At 45.4% G+C, this 14,956-nt stretch overlaps 1 protein-coding gene across 1 annotated transcript in view; it reads right to left on the bottom strand.

The window, feature by feature from the left end:
• Ide (Insulin degrading metalloproteinase) overlaps positions 1–14,956 on the bottom strand; it is a 316,112-nt gene that overhangs the window by 41,408 nt on the left and 259,748 nt on the right. The window contains exon 22 of the mRNA XM_065440616.1: positions 10,938–11,105. Within this exon, the coding sequence (XP_065296688.1) occupies positions 10,938–11,105 (168 nt within the window). The remainder of the gene's footprint in view (positions 1–10,937; positions 11,106–14,956) is intronic.

Genomic DNA, 14,956 nt, shown 5'->3' with positions numbered 1-14,956 from the left:
CGGGATTCGATCCCGCGACCTCCGTGCTCAGCAGCCCAACACCATAGCCACTTAGCAGTTGTGTTATTTTTTTTTCTGAAAATGAAATAGAACTGGACAAGTAGCATTTTATTTCATCTAATAATACAATACAAGGATGTTTTCTGCAACAAGTAGTTGAGTACTAGTGACAGAATTTTACTGAGGAGTGCTTTCATCATCAAGCAAGTGCTTGAATGTCCCGGGAGAGTCTCTAATCATGTCCTGCATTTACTTCGATTTCTCGATTATTTAGGCTCTATTCACAATATTGACGCCTTAGAGATTCTCGGGCACTACCCTATCACCTTAGCTTAAATTTAGTACTTGCCTTTAGTGTCTCTTTAATTAAGGCACAGTTAATTAAAAAAGAGCTAATTAAGGCACTTGAACCCACAACCTTTGGTGTTAATTAAGGCACTTTCATCGAGGACCTTTGGTGGGAGTCGAACCCACGACTTTTGGTATTAATTAAGCTAAAGTTAATTAAAGCACTCGAACTCGCGACCTTTGGCGGAGTCAAACTCTTATCCTTGTGGGATCAAAATTCAATGGCACCAAAATTGATGGCGCTACCAATGATGGTCAAAACCACAGCCATTCGTGGAAGTCGAACCCAACACATTTGGTTTTAATTAAGCCAAAGTTAATTAAGGCAGTCAAACTTGCAACCTTTGGTGGAGTCTAAACCTTAACCTTTGGTGGGATCAAAATTCAATGGCACCAAAATTGATGGTGCCACCATTGATGATCAAAAGCATAACCGTTAGTGGGAGTCAAACCTAACAACTTTGGTTTTAATTAAGGCAAAGTTAATTAAGGCACTCGAACCTACGAACTTTGGTGGGACCGAAAGCCAACGGCACAAAATTGATGGTTAAACCCACGACAATTGGTGGGAGTCGAACCCATGACCTTCGGTGTCAATTAAGGCTAAGTTAATTAAGACAGAGTAAATTAAGGCACTCGAACCCATGACCTTTGATGGGAGAAAACAAGTAAAAGGAAGTAACATTGCATTCGAATGAGAGTGTCAAGTAATTTAATTAATGTCTCATGAACCCACAGGCTTTCATGTTCATACTCTTTAGCGTGTGCTAAAGCGACAACTTTTTGGTGATGGGCCTGGGATTACACGCACGGGCTAGACTGAAGGCTGTACAAGCAGCATTCGGATCTACAGGCGACCAACTGAAAACTACATCAAGTGTCCCTTCCAAGTTCATTGTCTGCACTTATTGGATGGAATGGGTTAAGCTCACACGTAGGCAGAAAGCACCGAGCTTAATTTGCACAACACTGCCTAAACATCCGCCATCATGCAGTCTAAGTCACATGCAGAATCGTGACAGTGTGCAACGCACTCTGCAACACACGGCTCTGTTACTGGGGGAAGTGAAACTCCCTTGTGGCCTTGACCAACATGAAACTTCAAGTATACTGGACCACAACACTGAGAAAAAGTCAGTAAATAAATGTTCTGTGCTGCTGGCCATACTGCTGGCATCGTAAAATATGTGCTTGTGCTTCTGGGTGAAAATATCTCCACAACACACACACACAAAAAATATATATACTGTTCCCCATAAATAAAATTTTTCATGTTTGCAAATAAAGCCTTTTCCCTCCCCCATTTTCAGTTTTAATTCGTCAACTTCTGGCCATTGTGTTAAGATATTTATGCAAATACCACAACTATTCGTTTCAAAATCATTCTCTAATATAAAATTCACTTCCTAACAAAAATCTGAATTGGGACCAGCCTAACTACAAGTGCTTTGGCATTTTCTTCATCAAAATATGTGGCATAGAAGAGTACCAGTATTCGAACTACTTGATTCAAAATTATTCGACCAGGATTATTATTCACTTTGGATGTGATTAAACCTGAGGTTTACTATTTACCTGTCACTACTGCACACCACTTCAACAAGAAGACAAAATGGTGCACACATGAGTGCACTCCAACGTCATGAAGCAGACAACAGGTAAGCTGCTCGGACAATAGGATGCTGTGCTTCCCTCATACGTGCCTGGCAGTCAACAGCATTGGTACGTTCTTTTGACGAGTGTTTTCCAGAACACTACAGAGCAAAAAGACCCACTGGTAGGGAGAAATTGAGCTTTTCTTTCAAATATAATCAAGTTGACTTCAATAGCATGTGTGCAATGATTGCTGCTCATTTCAGAGGTTTTGGTGTAAATTTTGGCTTCAGCTCAGAGAAATACTAGTGCAAACTGATTTTGTTACAACTGATACAAGCATGAGGTAACAAACTTTGCAGGTTAGTGTTAAATGAGCTCGAGATTCTAAAATGAGAAACACTTTTTTCGCAATTAGTATCTATACTTCCAATCTATACTTAAGTCAATGCTTGTCCTTGTCAATTCCTTTGCCATCCTTGTTATTCATGATTCTACCCATTATGAGCACACAAGAAAATGCACTTCAAAATTCAGCTTTTTCGCTCCAGCAGAAGGAAGGAAACAAGTCCCAAATGCTTTTTAATGCACTTCACTTTTTTTTAGCAATATATAGAATAGTGTCAATCCAATATTTATAATAGTAGTAAATTTGATTTATATTCATTTATAGACCAGAACCAAGCTCAACATAAATAAATGGTTGCAAGAGAGCATTATAAAAGGGAATCTAAAGAGCAAAATTATATGGGTCACGCCAAATCAACCAGCATTTTTTTCAAACATCACAGATATAACTAAAAAACGTTCCACATATATTCTTAAGTTCAAAAATCGTTCTCCAAGTTTATTTTTATTGCAAAAAATTTTCTAGCATTTCGGGGGTAATTTAATTTATTTTTCCAGCTGAGCTAGAAGGCATCAATCAAAATTTTTTTTAGAAGGCACATTGTATGATCCACTTGTTCAAATGGTGTTATGGCAAGACAATGAAGTGGTGTGGCTACTAAAATAGCCAATTTCTTAAATATCTGAATACTTCCCAGTGCTTTTGGCACCAGAAAAAAAGGGAGGAAAATTGCAAAGTTTGAATTTTTGTTTCAGAACACAGAAAAATTTGGAAGGCACAAATACAGAGTTGTAGCCCGGTTCACATAGTATAGCCTAAAAATATGTGAAGCTTTGAAGGTTTAGCCAGTCGCCTGAAAAAAAAAAAAACAACTAAAGTTACATTTTTTTCTACAAAAAGATTTGTGTCCAAGGTCAGAAAGGTAGCCTTGGTGGTCAGTCTACAAATATGTGTGATACATCATTAGATAGCTCTACAAGTGTGCTATACATGTGAGAAGATACAAATAGGTATTTCTTACACACTAAAAAAATATTTTTCGTAATATTTTTCGTAAATACAATCAACGACTGAATTTTCGGACGCCCAAATTTTCGGACATGCCTGGTATTTCGGACGTCTTCGCGGCACCGCCACGAGCCCCATAGAATCAATGTATAAGGACGTCTGAAGTTTCGGACGCTCGAACCCCCCGCCGTCCAATTTTCCTGACTTTTTGATGCGAAGGAAGGTCCTTTGGCTCCTCGCGCAGCGCCCTTGCGAAGGAAATCAACTTGCAGCCGAAGCATATCACCGCTTTGAACTATAAGTAGCCGGATCTAGCCGTCGCATACCGATTTGGTCTGGCCACGCTGGCTATTTTCATCGCCGCAAATGACTGCACTTCCGCTTCCGGCGGAGTTTCCGGAGCGGCGCGATTTCGTTTGTTTGCGCCACGGTTTGCGCAGGCCCCGTTTTGGCTAGCGTGGTGTGTGGTTGTGCTGTTGTGTCAAGTGTGCTCTGCGACGCTAGGCCTAGGTGCTTCGACGCTCGTCAGCGAACTCCACTGTTCGCAACTTGAGGATTTCGCTTGCCTTCGATGGCCCCCACTCCGTCTTCGTCGTCCTCGCCAATGGCATCGAAGCGCAGAAAGCAGTACCGTACCCACGGAAATAACTTTTGAACAGTTTGTTGACGCTGACAACGAGCTCAACTTCTGTGCAGAAATGACTGACAAGGGAATAGTCCGTCGGGTTGTGGGGGATTCAGAAGGCTCCGATGTTGAAAATGAGGAGCCAATGCCTGCGCCGCCTACAAGCGCCGAGTTGACGCGAGCACTGTTGGCCTTTTCATCGGTGTACAGTGCTGACATGACCCTTGCTCAGATCGAGGCGAATATGATCACATGCAACCGGAACACCGTCCAAACAACAATCAACAAGTTCTTTAAGCCACTGCAACAATAACACTGGCTGCCCAACGATGCACATGTACATAATAAACTGGCAGTCGGCTGCATACAGAGTTTTTGAACGCCTCTTTTTATAACACCTTCATTGATGCTTTGGCAGGGTTTCGGAAGATTGGTACTTCGCCCTTTACCTCTAGATACGAGAAAAAAAGAAAAAAAGGCGCGATTTTTTGCATGCATTAATTTTTTCGGACTGCCTGAATTTTCGGACGTTTTTACGTTCCCTAGAAGGTCCGAAAAATCGGTTGTTGACTGTATTTTTCACAGCAATAATAATCTTTACTGGGAGATTTATGCGGGGAGCGCTACATGCTTTGCATTGTTATCAGGAGCTGCTTATCATCAATTATGTGGTTCGGATGCTTGTTTTGTGCTTGTTATTTATTGAAACGAATGCTGTTCTGTTTGTGGTACGCGTGATTCCAAAGAATATATGCACTTTTTGTTTCACTTTGCTGGGTGCTTGAAGCCTGCTTCACCTCCACCGGAGGTGGTACTGGATCCTTCCAGAATCGGCCCACATTTTTTTTCCCACAGATGCAGACGCCTACCAGCTAGAGGCTAACAGATTTGCTGTAAAACAGCACAAAAATTAAAGGCAGATGGCACTGCCATCATGACGTTTCTGCGCCAGCTCACAGACATCATCAATTTTGATGGCAGCTGCTCATACCTAGTTAATATGTTTTATCGCTAAACATAAACTACACTGTATTATAAATGAGATGAAGACTGAATTTGGCAAGTTTCAATAACTTTTACAGAGTCTACAACGGCGCAAATACAGAACACATACAGTCAATGTCAGATTTTTAATTTTTTCAGACTCCCTAGGGACCGTGAAAACATCCTAAAAAATGAAAGCATGACTTTAAGTGCCCTCAAGGACTCAAATCTCCACAGCCATGTCCAAAATATAGCTCTGAAGGCCAGCCAGTAAAATAATAGGTGTCTCAGTGCTCATACTACGACAGGAGATGGCAGGTGCACACATATATAATTAAGGAACACATAATGTCCCGTGACAGTGGCCCCTTTCCACTCCTGGTATGCTTCACTGCAATCAGGGTTTGCACATCACATTTGACCCAAATTCAAGGACAATTCAAGGAGTTCAAGGATGCCAAAGGCCAAAATTCAAGGCGGGGAAACTCATAGACATACAATGAAAAATAGTGAAATCTCCTTGTTTTTGTAGTTGCAACTTTTTTCAGCTAAGCAGCTGCTAAATTGGACACTTCAAGCTCTTTAGGTCGCTTTTCTAAATTGACTTTCCCATTGTAATGATGCCGGTCGCCTTCTGGCATGATGGTTCCGATTCTGTTCTGGTCTGATGGTTCTGAGCATGATTCTGCTGCATCTACCCCGACGACCTTAGTCCCAGAACCAGACTTCAACATAAATCCAAGTCTCCTCATAATTAAGCAGCAACAGCTCAGAAGTCTGCTCCGACGATACAAAGACTGCTTTTTGACGTCATCGAGGATTCGACAAACACCAGTCGCAAAGCATCACATAACCGAAGAGTGCGCTCGACCACTCTGCCAGAGCCCTTACAGAGTTTCGACGCGCGAGAATGTGAAGCTCTAAGACAACAAGTTGACGAAATGTCGCGTGACAACATCATCCAGCCGTCGAAAAGCCCGTGGGCATCTCCTGCTGTCTTGGTGAAGAAAGAGGACAGAACCTTACGTTTCTGCATCGATTACCGTCGACTGAATAAAATCACAAAGAAGGATGTATACGCCCTACCACGGATAGATGCATTGGATCGGCTCTGCAAAGCTAAATACTTCTCGTCGATGGATCTCAAGTCTGGCTACTGGCAAATTGAAGTCGACGAGAGAGATCGCAAAAAGACCACCTTCATCATGCCAGATGGCCTCAATGAGTTCAAGCTCATGCCATTCGGACTGTGCTCGGCACCTGCAACATTCCTGTGCGTCATGGACACGGTGTTAGCAGGATTGAAGTGGCAGACCTGTCTTGTTTACTTGGATGACGTCGTCGTCTTCGCCAGAAATTTCGACGATCACCTTAGGCGGCTCACGACAGTACTAAAGGCCATCAAGTCACCAGGGCTCACTCTGAAGCCGTAAAAGTGCCGCTTCGCTTACAATGATCTTCTGTTCCTGGGCCACGTCATCAGCAAATCTGGAGTCCGCCCTGACCCGCAGAAGAGAGCTGCCATCGCAATGTTCCCGCAGCCCATCCACAAGAAGGCAGTGCGTAGATTCCTTGGCATGTGTGCCTACTACAGGCGCTTTGTCAAGCACTTTTCACGCATCGCTGAGCTGCTGATGCATTTACCTAAATGTGATGTCGAGTTCAAGTGGGAAACGCTGCAGGCCGGCACATTTCAAGAACTCAAACGATGCATGCAGTTGCCTCCAGTACTTGTGCACTTCGATGAGGATGCCGATACCGAAATCCACACTGACGCCAGTAGCTCAAGCTTCGGTGCCGTCCTGGTCTAGAGGAAATATGCATTTGAATGGGTGATAGCTTATGCTAGCCGGTTGCTGTAAAAAGCGGAAGGCTATTATTCTACAACTGAAGAGGAATGCCTTGCCATCATTTGGGCTACAGCAAAATTCCACCCTTACCTATATGGCAGGCCATTCAAAGTCGTCAGCGACCATCACACGTTGTGTTGGCTTGCAAACTTAAAGGACCCTTCAGGACGGCTGGCGTGGTGGAGCTTCAGACTATAAGAATACGACATCACTGTAACCTACAAGTCTGGACGAAAACATTCTAATGCTGATTGTCTATCACGTGCCCCCATTGACCCGCCACCACGAGATGACGAGGATGACGATGCTTTCCTTGGAATAATAAACGTGGAAGACTTGCTGAACAGCAATGAGCAGACCTAGAGCTAAAAAGCCTCAAGTAATAATAATAATAATAAATTATGGGGTTTTACGTGCCAAAACCACTTTCTGATTATGAGGCATGCCGTAGTGGAGGACTCCGGGAATTTCGACCACCTGGGGTTCTTTAACGTGCACCTAAATCTAAGTACACGGGTGTTTCCGCATTTTGCCCCCATCGAAAGGTGGCCGCCGTGGCCGGGATTCGATCCTGCGACCTCGTGCTCAGCAGCCTAACACCATAGCCACTGAGCAACCACGGCGGGTTAAAAAGCCTCAAGTATTTGGAAGGGCACACCGACGTTTCTCTAGGACATCTAGGCGAGGATTGTCTTCGTTCTCACTTCAAAACAACCTACTTGTAAAGAAGGACTTCTCATCAGTCCGCGCCAACTACCTTCTTGTTGTTCCCTCAGGGCTGCATCCAGAAGTATTGCACGCCCTACATGACGATCCGACCGTTGGACACCTCGGATTTTCCCGGACACTATCGAGATTACAGGAAAAGTATTGCTGGTCGCGCCTGACCGCCGAAGTCGCCCGTTACGTCAAGACATGCCGAGACTGTCAGCAACGCAAGACACCACCGACAAGGCCAGTGGGATTACTACAGCCGATCGAGCCTCCTCGCCGACCATTTCAGCAGATCGGGATGGACTTGTTGGGGCCCTTTCTGACGTCAAAAACCGGAAATAAGTGGATCGTCATGGCGACGGACTACCTCACCCGCTTCGCTGAAACGAAAGCTCTGCCAAAAGGCAACGCAGCCGAAGTGGCGAAATTCTTCATCGAGAACATCCTGCTGCGGCATGGCGCCCCAGAAGTCCTCATCACTGACAGAGTAATGGCCTTTACAGCGGAGCTCACCCAATCCATTCTGCAATACTGCCAGACAAGCCACAGGAGGACAACTGCCTACCACCCGCAGATGAACGGTCTTACGGGGCGCCTGAATAAGACCCTCACCAACATGCTAGCAATGTACGTAGACGTCGAACACAAGACCTGGGATGCCGTCCTGCCGTACGTAACCTTCGCTTACAACACGGCGGTGCAAGAAACAACACAGATCACGCTGTTCAAGCCAGGTCTACGGCAGGAACCTGAGGACGACTCTCAACGCCATGCTGCCGCACGTCACCAATGAAGAGAATCTTGACGTCGCCACCTACCTCCAGTGCGCCAAAGATGCCCAACAGCTCATGCACCTGCGGATAAAGAACCAGCAGAGAAGCGACAGCCGACACTCAACCTTCGACGACGCTACGTAGAGTACTAGCTCGGCGTCTGCATTTGGGTTGGGACCCCAATATACTGACGAAAACTTAGTAAGAAGCTTTTATGCCGTTATTTCGGACCCTACAAGATCATCGGATGCATTGGCGCACTAGACTATGAGGTTGTACCAGATGGCACTTCGCTATCATAGCGGTGCTGCTCATGACCTGAAATAGTTCACGTTGTGCGACTTAAAGGGACACTAAAGGTTACTATTAAGTCAACGTGGACTGTTGAAATACCATCACAGAAACCTCGAAACGCTTGTTTCCTGCCAAGGAGAGACTTATTTTAAGACAAAATGCGTTCTGAAGCGTCCGCTACTTCTAGCGCAGTTCAAATCGCCCGCCCTCCGATCGAGGAGTACTGACATCATGGTCTCATAGTGACGTTACGCCATCGGTGAGTAGAACGGTGTCCACAGACGGCACTACGGCTTTTCTGCGCAAAACGCAAATGCGCGGCCAGAAACAGAGCCAAGACAGAGCCGACAGCAGAGCGAAAGCGGGAGTATGGTGGCTAGCGGAAGGAGAAACGAATTACGTCCCACGGCACACAGAGAGTCCGTTTTCGTTAAACTATAGGCTGCGGCGAGCTCGCAGCGTGGTCGGCGTGGTCTGTGAGAAGTGACGAGCCTTTTCGCACTCATAACAGGGCATAAAAAAGTGCGAATCGACGCAAAACTCAGCCTAGAAACGTGCTTCGCCACAGCCAGGGCTCAATACGATCCAAGCTGGCACAACCCATATGTCGTTTCCCGCACCGCCACCAGGCGCCGCTACTATACCTCAAACTCCAGCGCAAGACGCCCATAAACTGGTACTTCATTCTATGACGCAAACTTCGACGCTCGTCGCAATGGACCCTGATACCGACAGATTGGCTCGCGATGGTGGGCTCAACTTCAGTGATTTGAGCAACGACGAGCGCGACCTGCTGCTGAGGGCTCGCACTGCCGGCGTCGTTGCGTACTACGACGGCGGCCTTGACACCGGCTCTCCGGAGCGGGAAAGCAACGAGGGCTTCCCACGACATCACATGGACGTGGCATTCTCGCTGCTTGTTCCAAATGAAAGTTTCGCGAGCCGGCAGAACCCTCGCAGCACGACGCGATAACGAAAGTACTGAAACTCCAGCGCGTGCACGGCGCAGAGTCGAGCGCGCAGAGTCGAGCGAAAACGAAACCTTTCGAACACCCATATTACTGAAGGGTAACGTCAAAATGTTATTTTTTCTTAGAATCGTACAGATGTAGACAAGTAGCACTTTTTTCCGTCTTATAATCGAATGAAATGATATTTTTAATACGAGTAGTTGAGTATTAGTAACACAAATTATGAGGAGTCCTTTCGTCATCGGGCTAGTACCGGAATGTCGCTGGGGGGTCTCAAATCGTGTCATGCATTTACCTCAATTTCTCGGTTACTAAAGCTCTGTTCGCGATTAAATTGACGCCTTAGACGTTCTAGAATATTGCTCTACCACTTTAACTTGAGTTTCTAGTAACCTTTAGTGTCCCTTTAAGCCCGTTTTACCAGCACTAATGAACTTTGGCACTTTGTGTAGCTGACCTTTGGACTTTCTTTTTTTTTTTGGACTGTGTTACTTTGGAATTTGTTTCTTTTCATTGTTTTATTACTTTTAATAAGTGTCCTTTTGTGTTTCGCTCTCTTATGTTTGTAGCCTTGGGACGATGCTTTTTAAAAGGGGAGTATTGACATGTGTACTTGTTTATCTTTATCGGGTGACCGCGTTTCACCGCCTAACAAATTTTATTGCATAGCGCATGACGCGCTTGCATGCATCGGAAGTTTCTCGAAAGTTATCGATGGTCCTATCTGCTGTCTGTTGTCACCGAACCTTGTGTAATCTGATTTCACCATGTGAGCGAATGATTTAGAACTTTCTGGAAGACACGCGGGTCCTAGCGATTACTCTGTAACCTTCGATGACTGATGTATAAAGGCCGACGCGCTTGACCCGCTGATCGGATTTTCGACGATCGCCAAGTGTGTTTGCCGCTATCGTTGTTCTTTAAGTGTAGCCTGCTTTTGAGGACACAAGTTCACCTAATAAAATGCTAGTTTTGTTAATCACAGTTTTGCTGCCTTCTTCACCGTCACTACCACGTGACGATATACACATGCAACACTATAACCAATGCTTGTCTAAACAAGCCAAATGTTTGTATGCCCAGAATATAGCTTATACAATTTGGAGCTCTCAAGGTATGAGGTGAAATGGTGCATCATCACAATATACAATAGCGATTCTCTGGCATTTTGACATTTGCAACCAAATCCAGCAAAATGAAACTTTACAAGGAAATTTCATAAGACCAGCATGCATATCAATTATGGCCTGATGTTTTGAACATGCCATTTTGGGAACAGCAGATCATTTAAGGTAATTGCAGCCACTTAGTTCTGCAGAATATGATTGTTTAATAGTCACTTTATAAATACATATCACTACTAGCTGCCTTCTGGATTCAAAAGCACACACCATCTAATTTAGAAACAAACAACATCAAAAGCCCCACCTAGCTGCTCTTGAGTGCGCAGGATGTTGTAACAAGGTTCAGTGATGAGTTGGCATAGTAGTTCCACTAGCATGTTAGCTCGTGTCTCCTGGGGCCCACACTGGAAGTACGTCTGAATTGATGATGTGTGGTGCACTTCATTCACCTGCTCGTAGATGTACTCGCCTCCTGCATCATAATGACCATCATCATCATCATGCAGGAACTATGAAATCATGGCATAAAAATGTTCACTAGGTGCAGCCTACTTTGGTAATTAGGAGAGACAAAAGGTCAATATTCCACACACTAAACAGTACAGAAAGCTGCTCAGAGTCGTGAGTTATCCCTACACAAATGCTTCGTTGAGGTAAACATGCAATTTCATTGAAGCTCAAGTGCTGTAAGATGTACAGGCTGTTTCACACTTAGGGGAAAACTCAGAGCACATTGCATCGCGATGCGGTGAGAATTGAAAGGTGGGCACTGCATCTTTAAACTGCTCAAGATAAAAAGGAAATGATTTTGAAAAGCCAACATGCAGTGTCATCTCCTTCCTTCGGTCATTGGTGACACGAATGACAAAAGCACTCAACAATAACAACACTTCACAGTAGTAACTAGGCATTCAACAATAATAACTATGCGACTCTCTGCAGATACAAGCAGCTTTACAGGATTCAAGATTGATTTGAATAAAGGTGGTGCTCGATTGCCTTATCTCATTCCATCTTTTTCATCTGACCAGAACAGTGCTAAATCATTTGCCTTGTTGACATGGCCCGTGTACCAGAGAAAGAACGAGTGGAGATTACTGAACTGCGTTTAGGGAACTATACTAAAAAAAACAGGGCAGAGATGATAAGACGGCCACTTAAAGCTGTGAACAGGATACTGCAATCCTACAAGAAAGAAGGGTGCATCAAGGATGCCCCTTACGAACGTCCACAAAGGGCCACAATGGATGAGGAGGATTTGTTCATTGTTTCAGCTGGTGTGAAACCACCTGTGCCTCGCTTTAAGAGTTACGATAAAGCTCGAAGCTGAGGGCTTCGAGGTCTACCATTAGGCAGCAGCTCAATGAAGCTGGCCTAAGGAGCAGATCAGCTACACAAAAGTGTTTACTTAGGGCCACAAATAGAGTAAAGTGGCTCGATTTTGCACAAGAACACAAAGGGTGGACAGTGGAACAATAGATAAATGTATTCAGTGATGAATCCACATTTACGACTGATGGCGACCAGCGAGAATGAATGTGGCACCCTGCCAAGATATGGCAAGTTATTTTCTAAAACCAATTGTTATTAATTCATACAATTACGATACCAGTTCTTAATATATCGGTTGGTTTACCTTACATGTGGGTTCAGCCTAATTTTCTTGGCTTTGGGGAGACTAACAATTCAGTGTTGAAATATTTCTCCACTAAAGAAAAAAAAAAAAACAGTGCAACTGTACCATGCTAACATATTTGCTTAATAAAATGGGTCAGTGCATTGAGATGAGACAACTTATTCCGTTCAGTATTGCAGTTTCACCATCGAGCCTGAGGCAGTACATGCACTTGCAATTCAAGCCAGTGCTCAAAAAAAAAAAAAAAATTATGGGGTTTTACGTGCCAAAACCACTTTCTGATTATGAGGCACGCCGTAGTGGGGGACTCCGGAAATTTGGGCCACCTGGGGTTTTTTAACGTGCACCTAAATCTAAGTACACGGGTGTTTTCGCATTTCGCCCCCATTGAAATGCGTCCGCCATGGCCGGGATTCGATCCCGCGACCTCGTGCTCAGCAGTCCAACACCATAGCCACTGAGCAACCACGGCGGGTAGAAGCCAGTGCTCGCAATCCATGCTGTGAACATGAACTTATGTGAGGCTGGCCCAGATTCTTAGACAAGTTAATTACCTCATGTAAAATATTAGTACTCAATATATGCTTTTTTTCTTTGTCCCAGCTACATGCCGCAATACCTGCAACGGGTATCAGCGAGCAGGTGCACTAATGTCAGGGTATTTCATTAAAGCTTCTATCTAGGCGAGTTGGTGCATACTTGATTTGAAAATTATAACAGCACTAACACATGCAACCACAAAGGAACAAGTACGAGACACAGCGCTTGTGCCTCGTCCTTGTTCCTTTGTGGTTGCATGTGTTAGTGCTGTTATAATCTTCAAATCTAGTGTGAGGGTGTGGGCTTGCATTACCAAAGATGGTCTTGGCCCACTGATATGCCTCGAAGGCAAGCTCACTGCTGAAAGGGACGAGGCAATCATAGACAATGTACTGATTCTGTAGGTTCTTGAGGGCCCGTTCCTGGAAGGCAACTATATATTTCAACACGATCAGTCGCCGAGCCACACTGCTTGTGTTATGACAGAAGTGCTCGAAGAGTGACGTCACTGTCCTGGAGTGGCCGCCCCAATTCCTGGACCTCATCATCATCGAAAATGTCTGGGGCTCACTGAAAGTATCACTGGTGCACTATCCTCTGCATGGGTTGTACCAGGATAGGCTCTGGTCCACCATCGTCAGCGAGTGGGATGCGCTGTGAATGAACACATCACTGACCTAATCACTTTACACCTCACTGCCCTCCAGAATGAGCGCTCTCATCGCTGCCACTGGGGACCTGACAAGATACCACGGTGTAAGAATAGGATAGGTGTGCGAACGGCGGCCGCTAAACATGGAGCGGCAGTGCCCAACACTGGTGCATGTTTTGTTCACTCTCCGACAGGTGGCGCGACATTGTTAGGGGCCTACATTGGTTATGTTAGCGCCGCTCGCTCCTATCCCAACGCGGCTCGGCATTTCTTTTTCTGGTGTCAGGCGTGCACATGTGAGTGTGATGGGCAAGAAATGTTTTGTTCCCCGCTGCAGAACGGGTTACAAAGGCTGTACGGAGAAACTGTCTCTCTTTTCTCCACCGAAAGACGAAGAACGCTTGAACCTTTGGCGTCGAGCTATCCCAAGGAAGGATCGAGTCCTTCAGCCGAATGATCACGTCTGCGAAAAGCACTTCGAGCCTCACCTTGTGTCCAAGACCTGGACAGCGCACTACAAAGGACACGTCTTGGTGAGTGCTCCGCGAAAGGCATCGCTGGCGAGCGATGCTGTTCCCACAAGATTTCCCGACTGCCCGGCTTACCTATCTAAAACAGTGAAAACAAGGAAGCGCCCGGCGGAAAGACAACCGTGGTCGCAGTCGAAAAGAAAATGCGCTTCATCAAAAGATTGTAACGAGCAAGAAGCCTCGTGTAGCAGTGACAGTGGTGGCGTTAATGGGAGCTCGTTTCAAGCGTTGCCGAGTGCACCGGAGCACGACATGGATGCGTTTGAAGAGCAGACATGTGATAATATGCCTCAATCTGCTGGACCTAGCTCATCCCTGGAATCTGCGTTCGCAAGCTTGTTCGGCGATTTACCACGGTCGTTTCTTCCGTCAAAATCATGGGGATACCACCTGCTCGACTTTGGAGAAGTAAAAAGCGTCGTCTTCTCCCAACTGGAGCGCACCAAAGTACCTGTAAGCCGTTTACTGTCAGATGCAGGCCTATCGCCAGTGAGCACCGCATCTTCGTTCGTAACCACTAAAATTGTTGAAATTCATGAAGATATGCTGGCAAACATAACCGTGATGGGCAGGTCAGTTTCAATGGCAGATGTGCACTTTGAAGGTACTTTAACAACTATGGATGACGTTAAGGCTTTCTTAGAGCACGTTGATAAGACAAAACTGTGCAGTGGTGGACCGAGCACTCTGGAGTACCCGCACGCTGAAACAAAATGCGCATATCTGGACAACAACCAGAGATGGCGGCACAAGAGATGCTCTATTGTTCTTGACCCTAGTGACTCGAACTTATTAGTATGTCACAAATGTTCTGGCCTTTCAAACGTCCTGCGAATGCACCAGAAAAGAACAGAAGAAAGAAAGCGCAGGCTTAGGCCTTCAGGTACGCGTCCGTTGACTTCATACCAGAGCAAGGACAAAGTTGCAGCACTGCGTCGGGCAAATTATGCTCTGAAAAGGTCGAA

This window comes from Dermacentor albipictus, chromosome 1, assembly GCF_038994185.2.
Source record: "Dermacentor albipictus isolate Rhodes 1998 colony chromosome 1, USDA_Dalb.pri_finalv2, whole genome shotgun sequence".
NCBI classification, from domain to species: Eukaryota; Metazoa; Arthropoda; class Arachnida; order Ixodida; family Ixodidae; genus Dermacentor; species Dermacentor albipictus.
The sequence above is the reverse complement of the archived record's forward strand: the minus strand, read 5'-3'. Positions and strand labels throughout refer to the sequence as shown.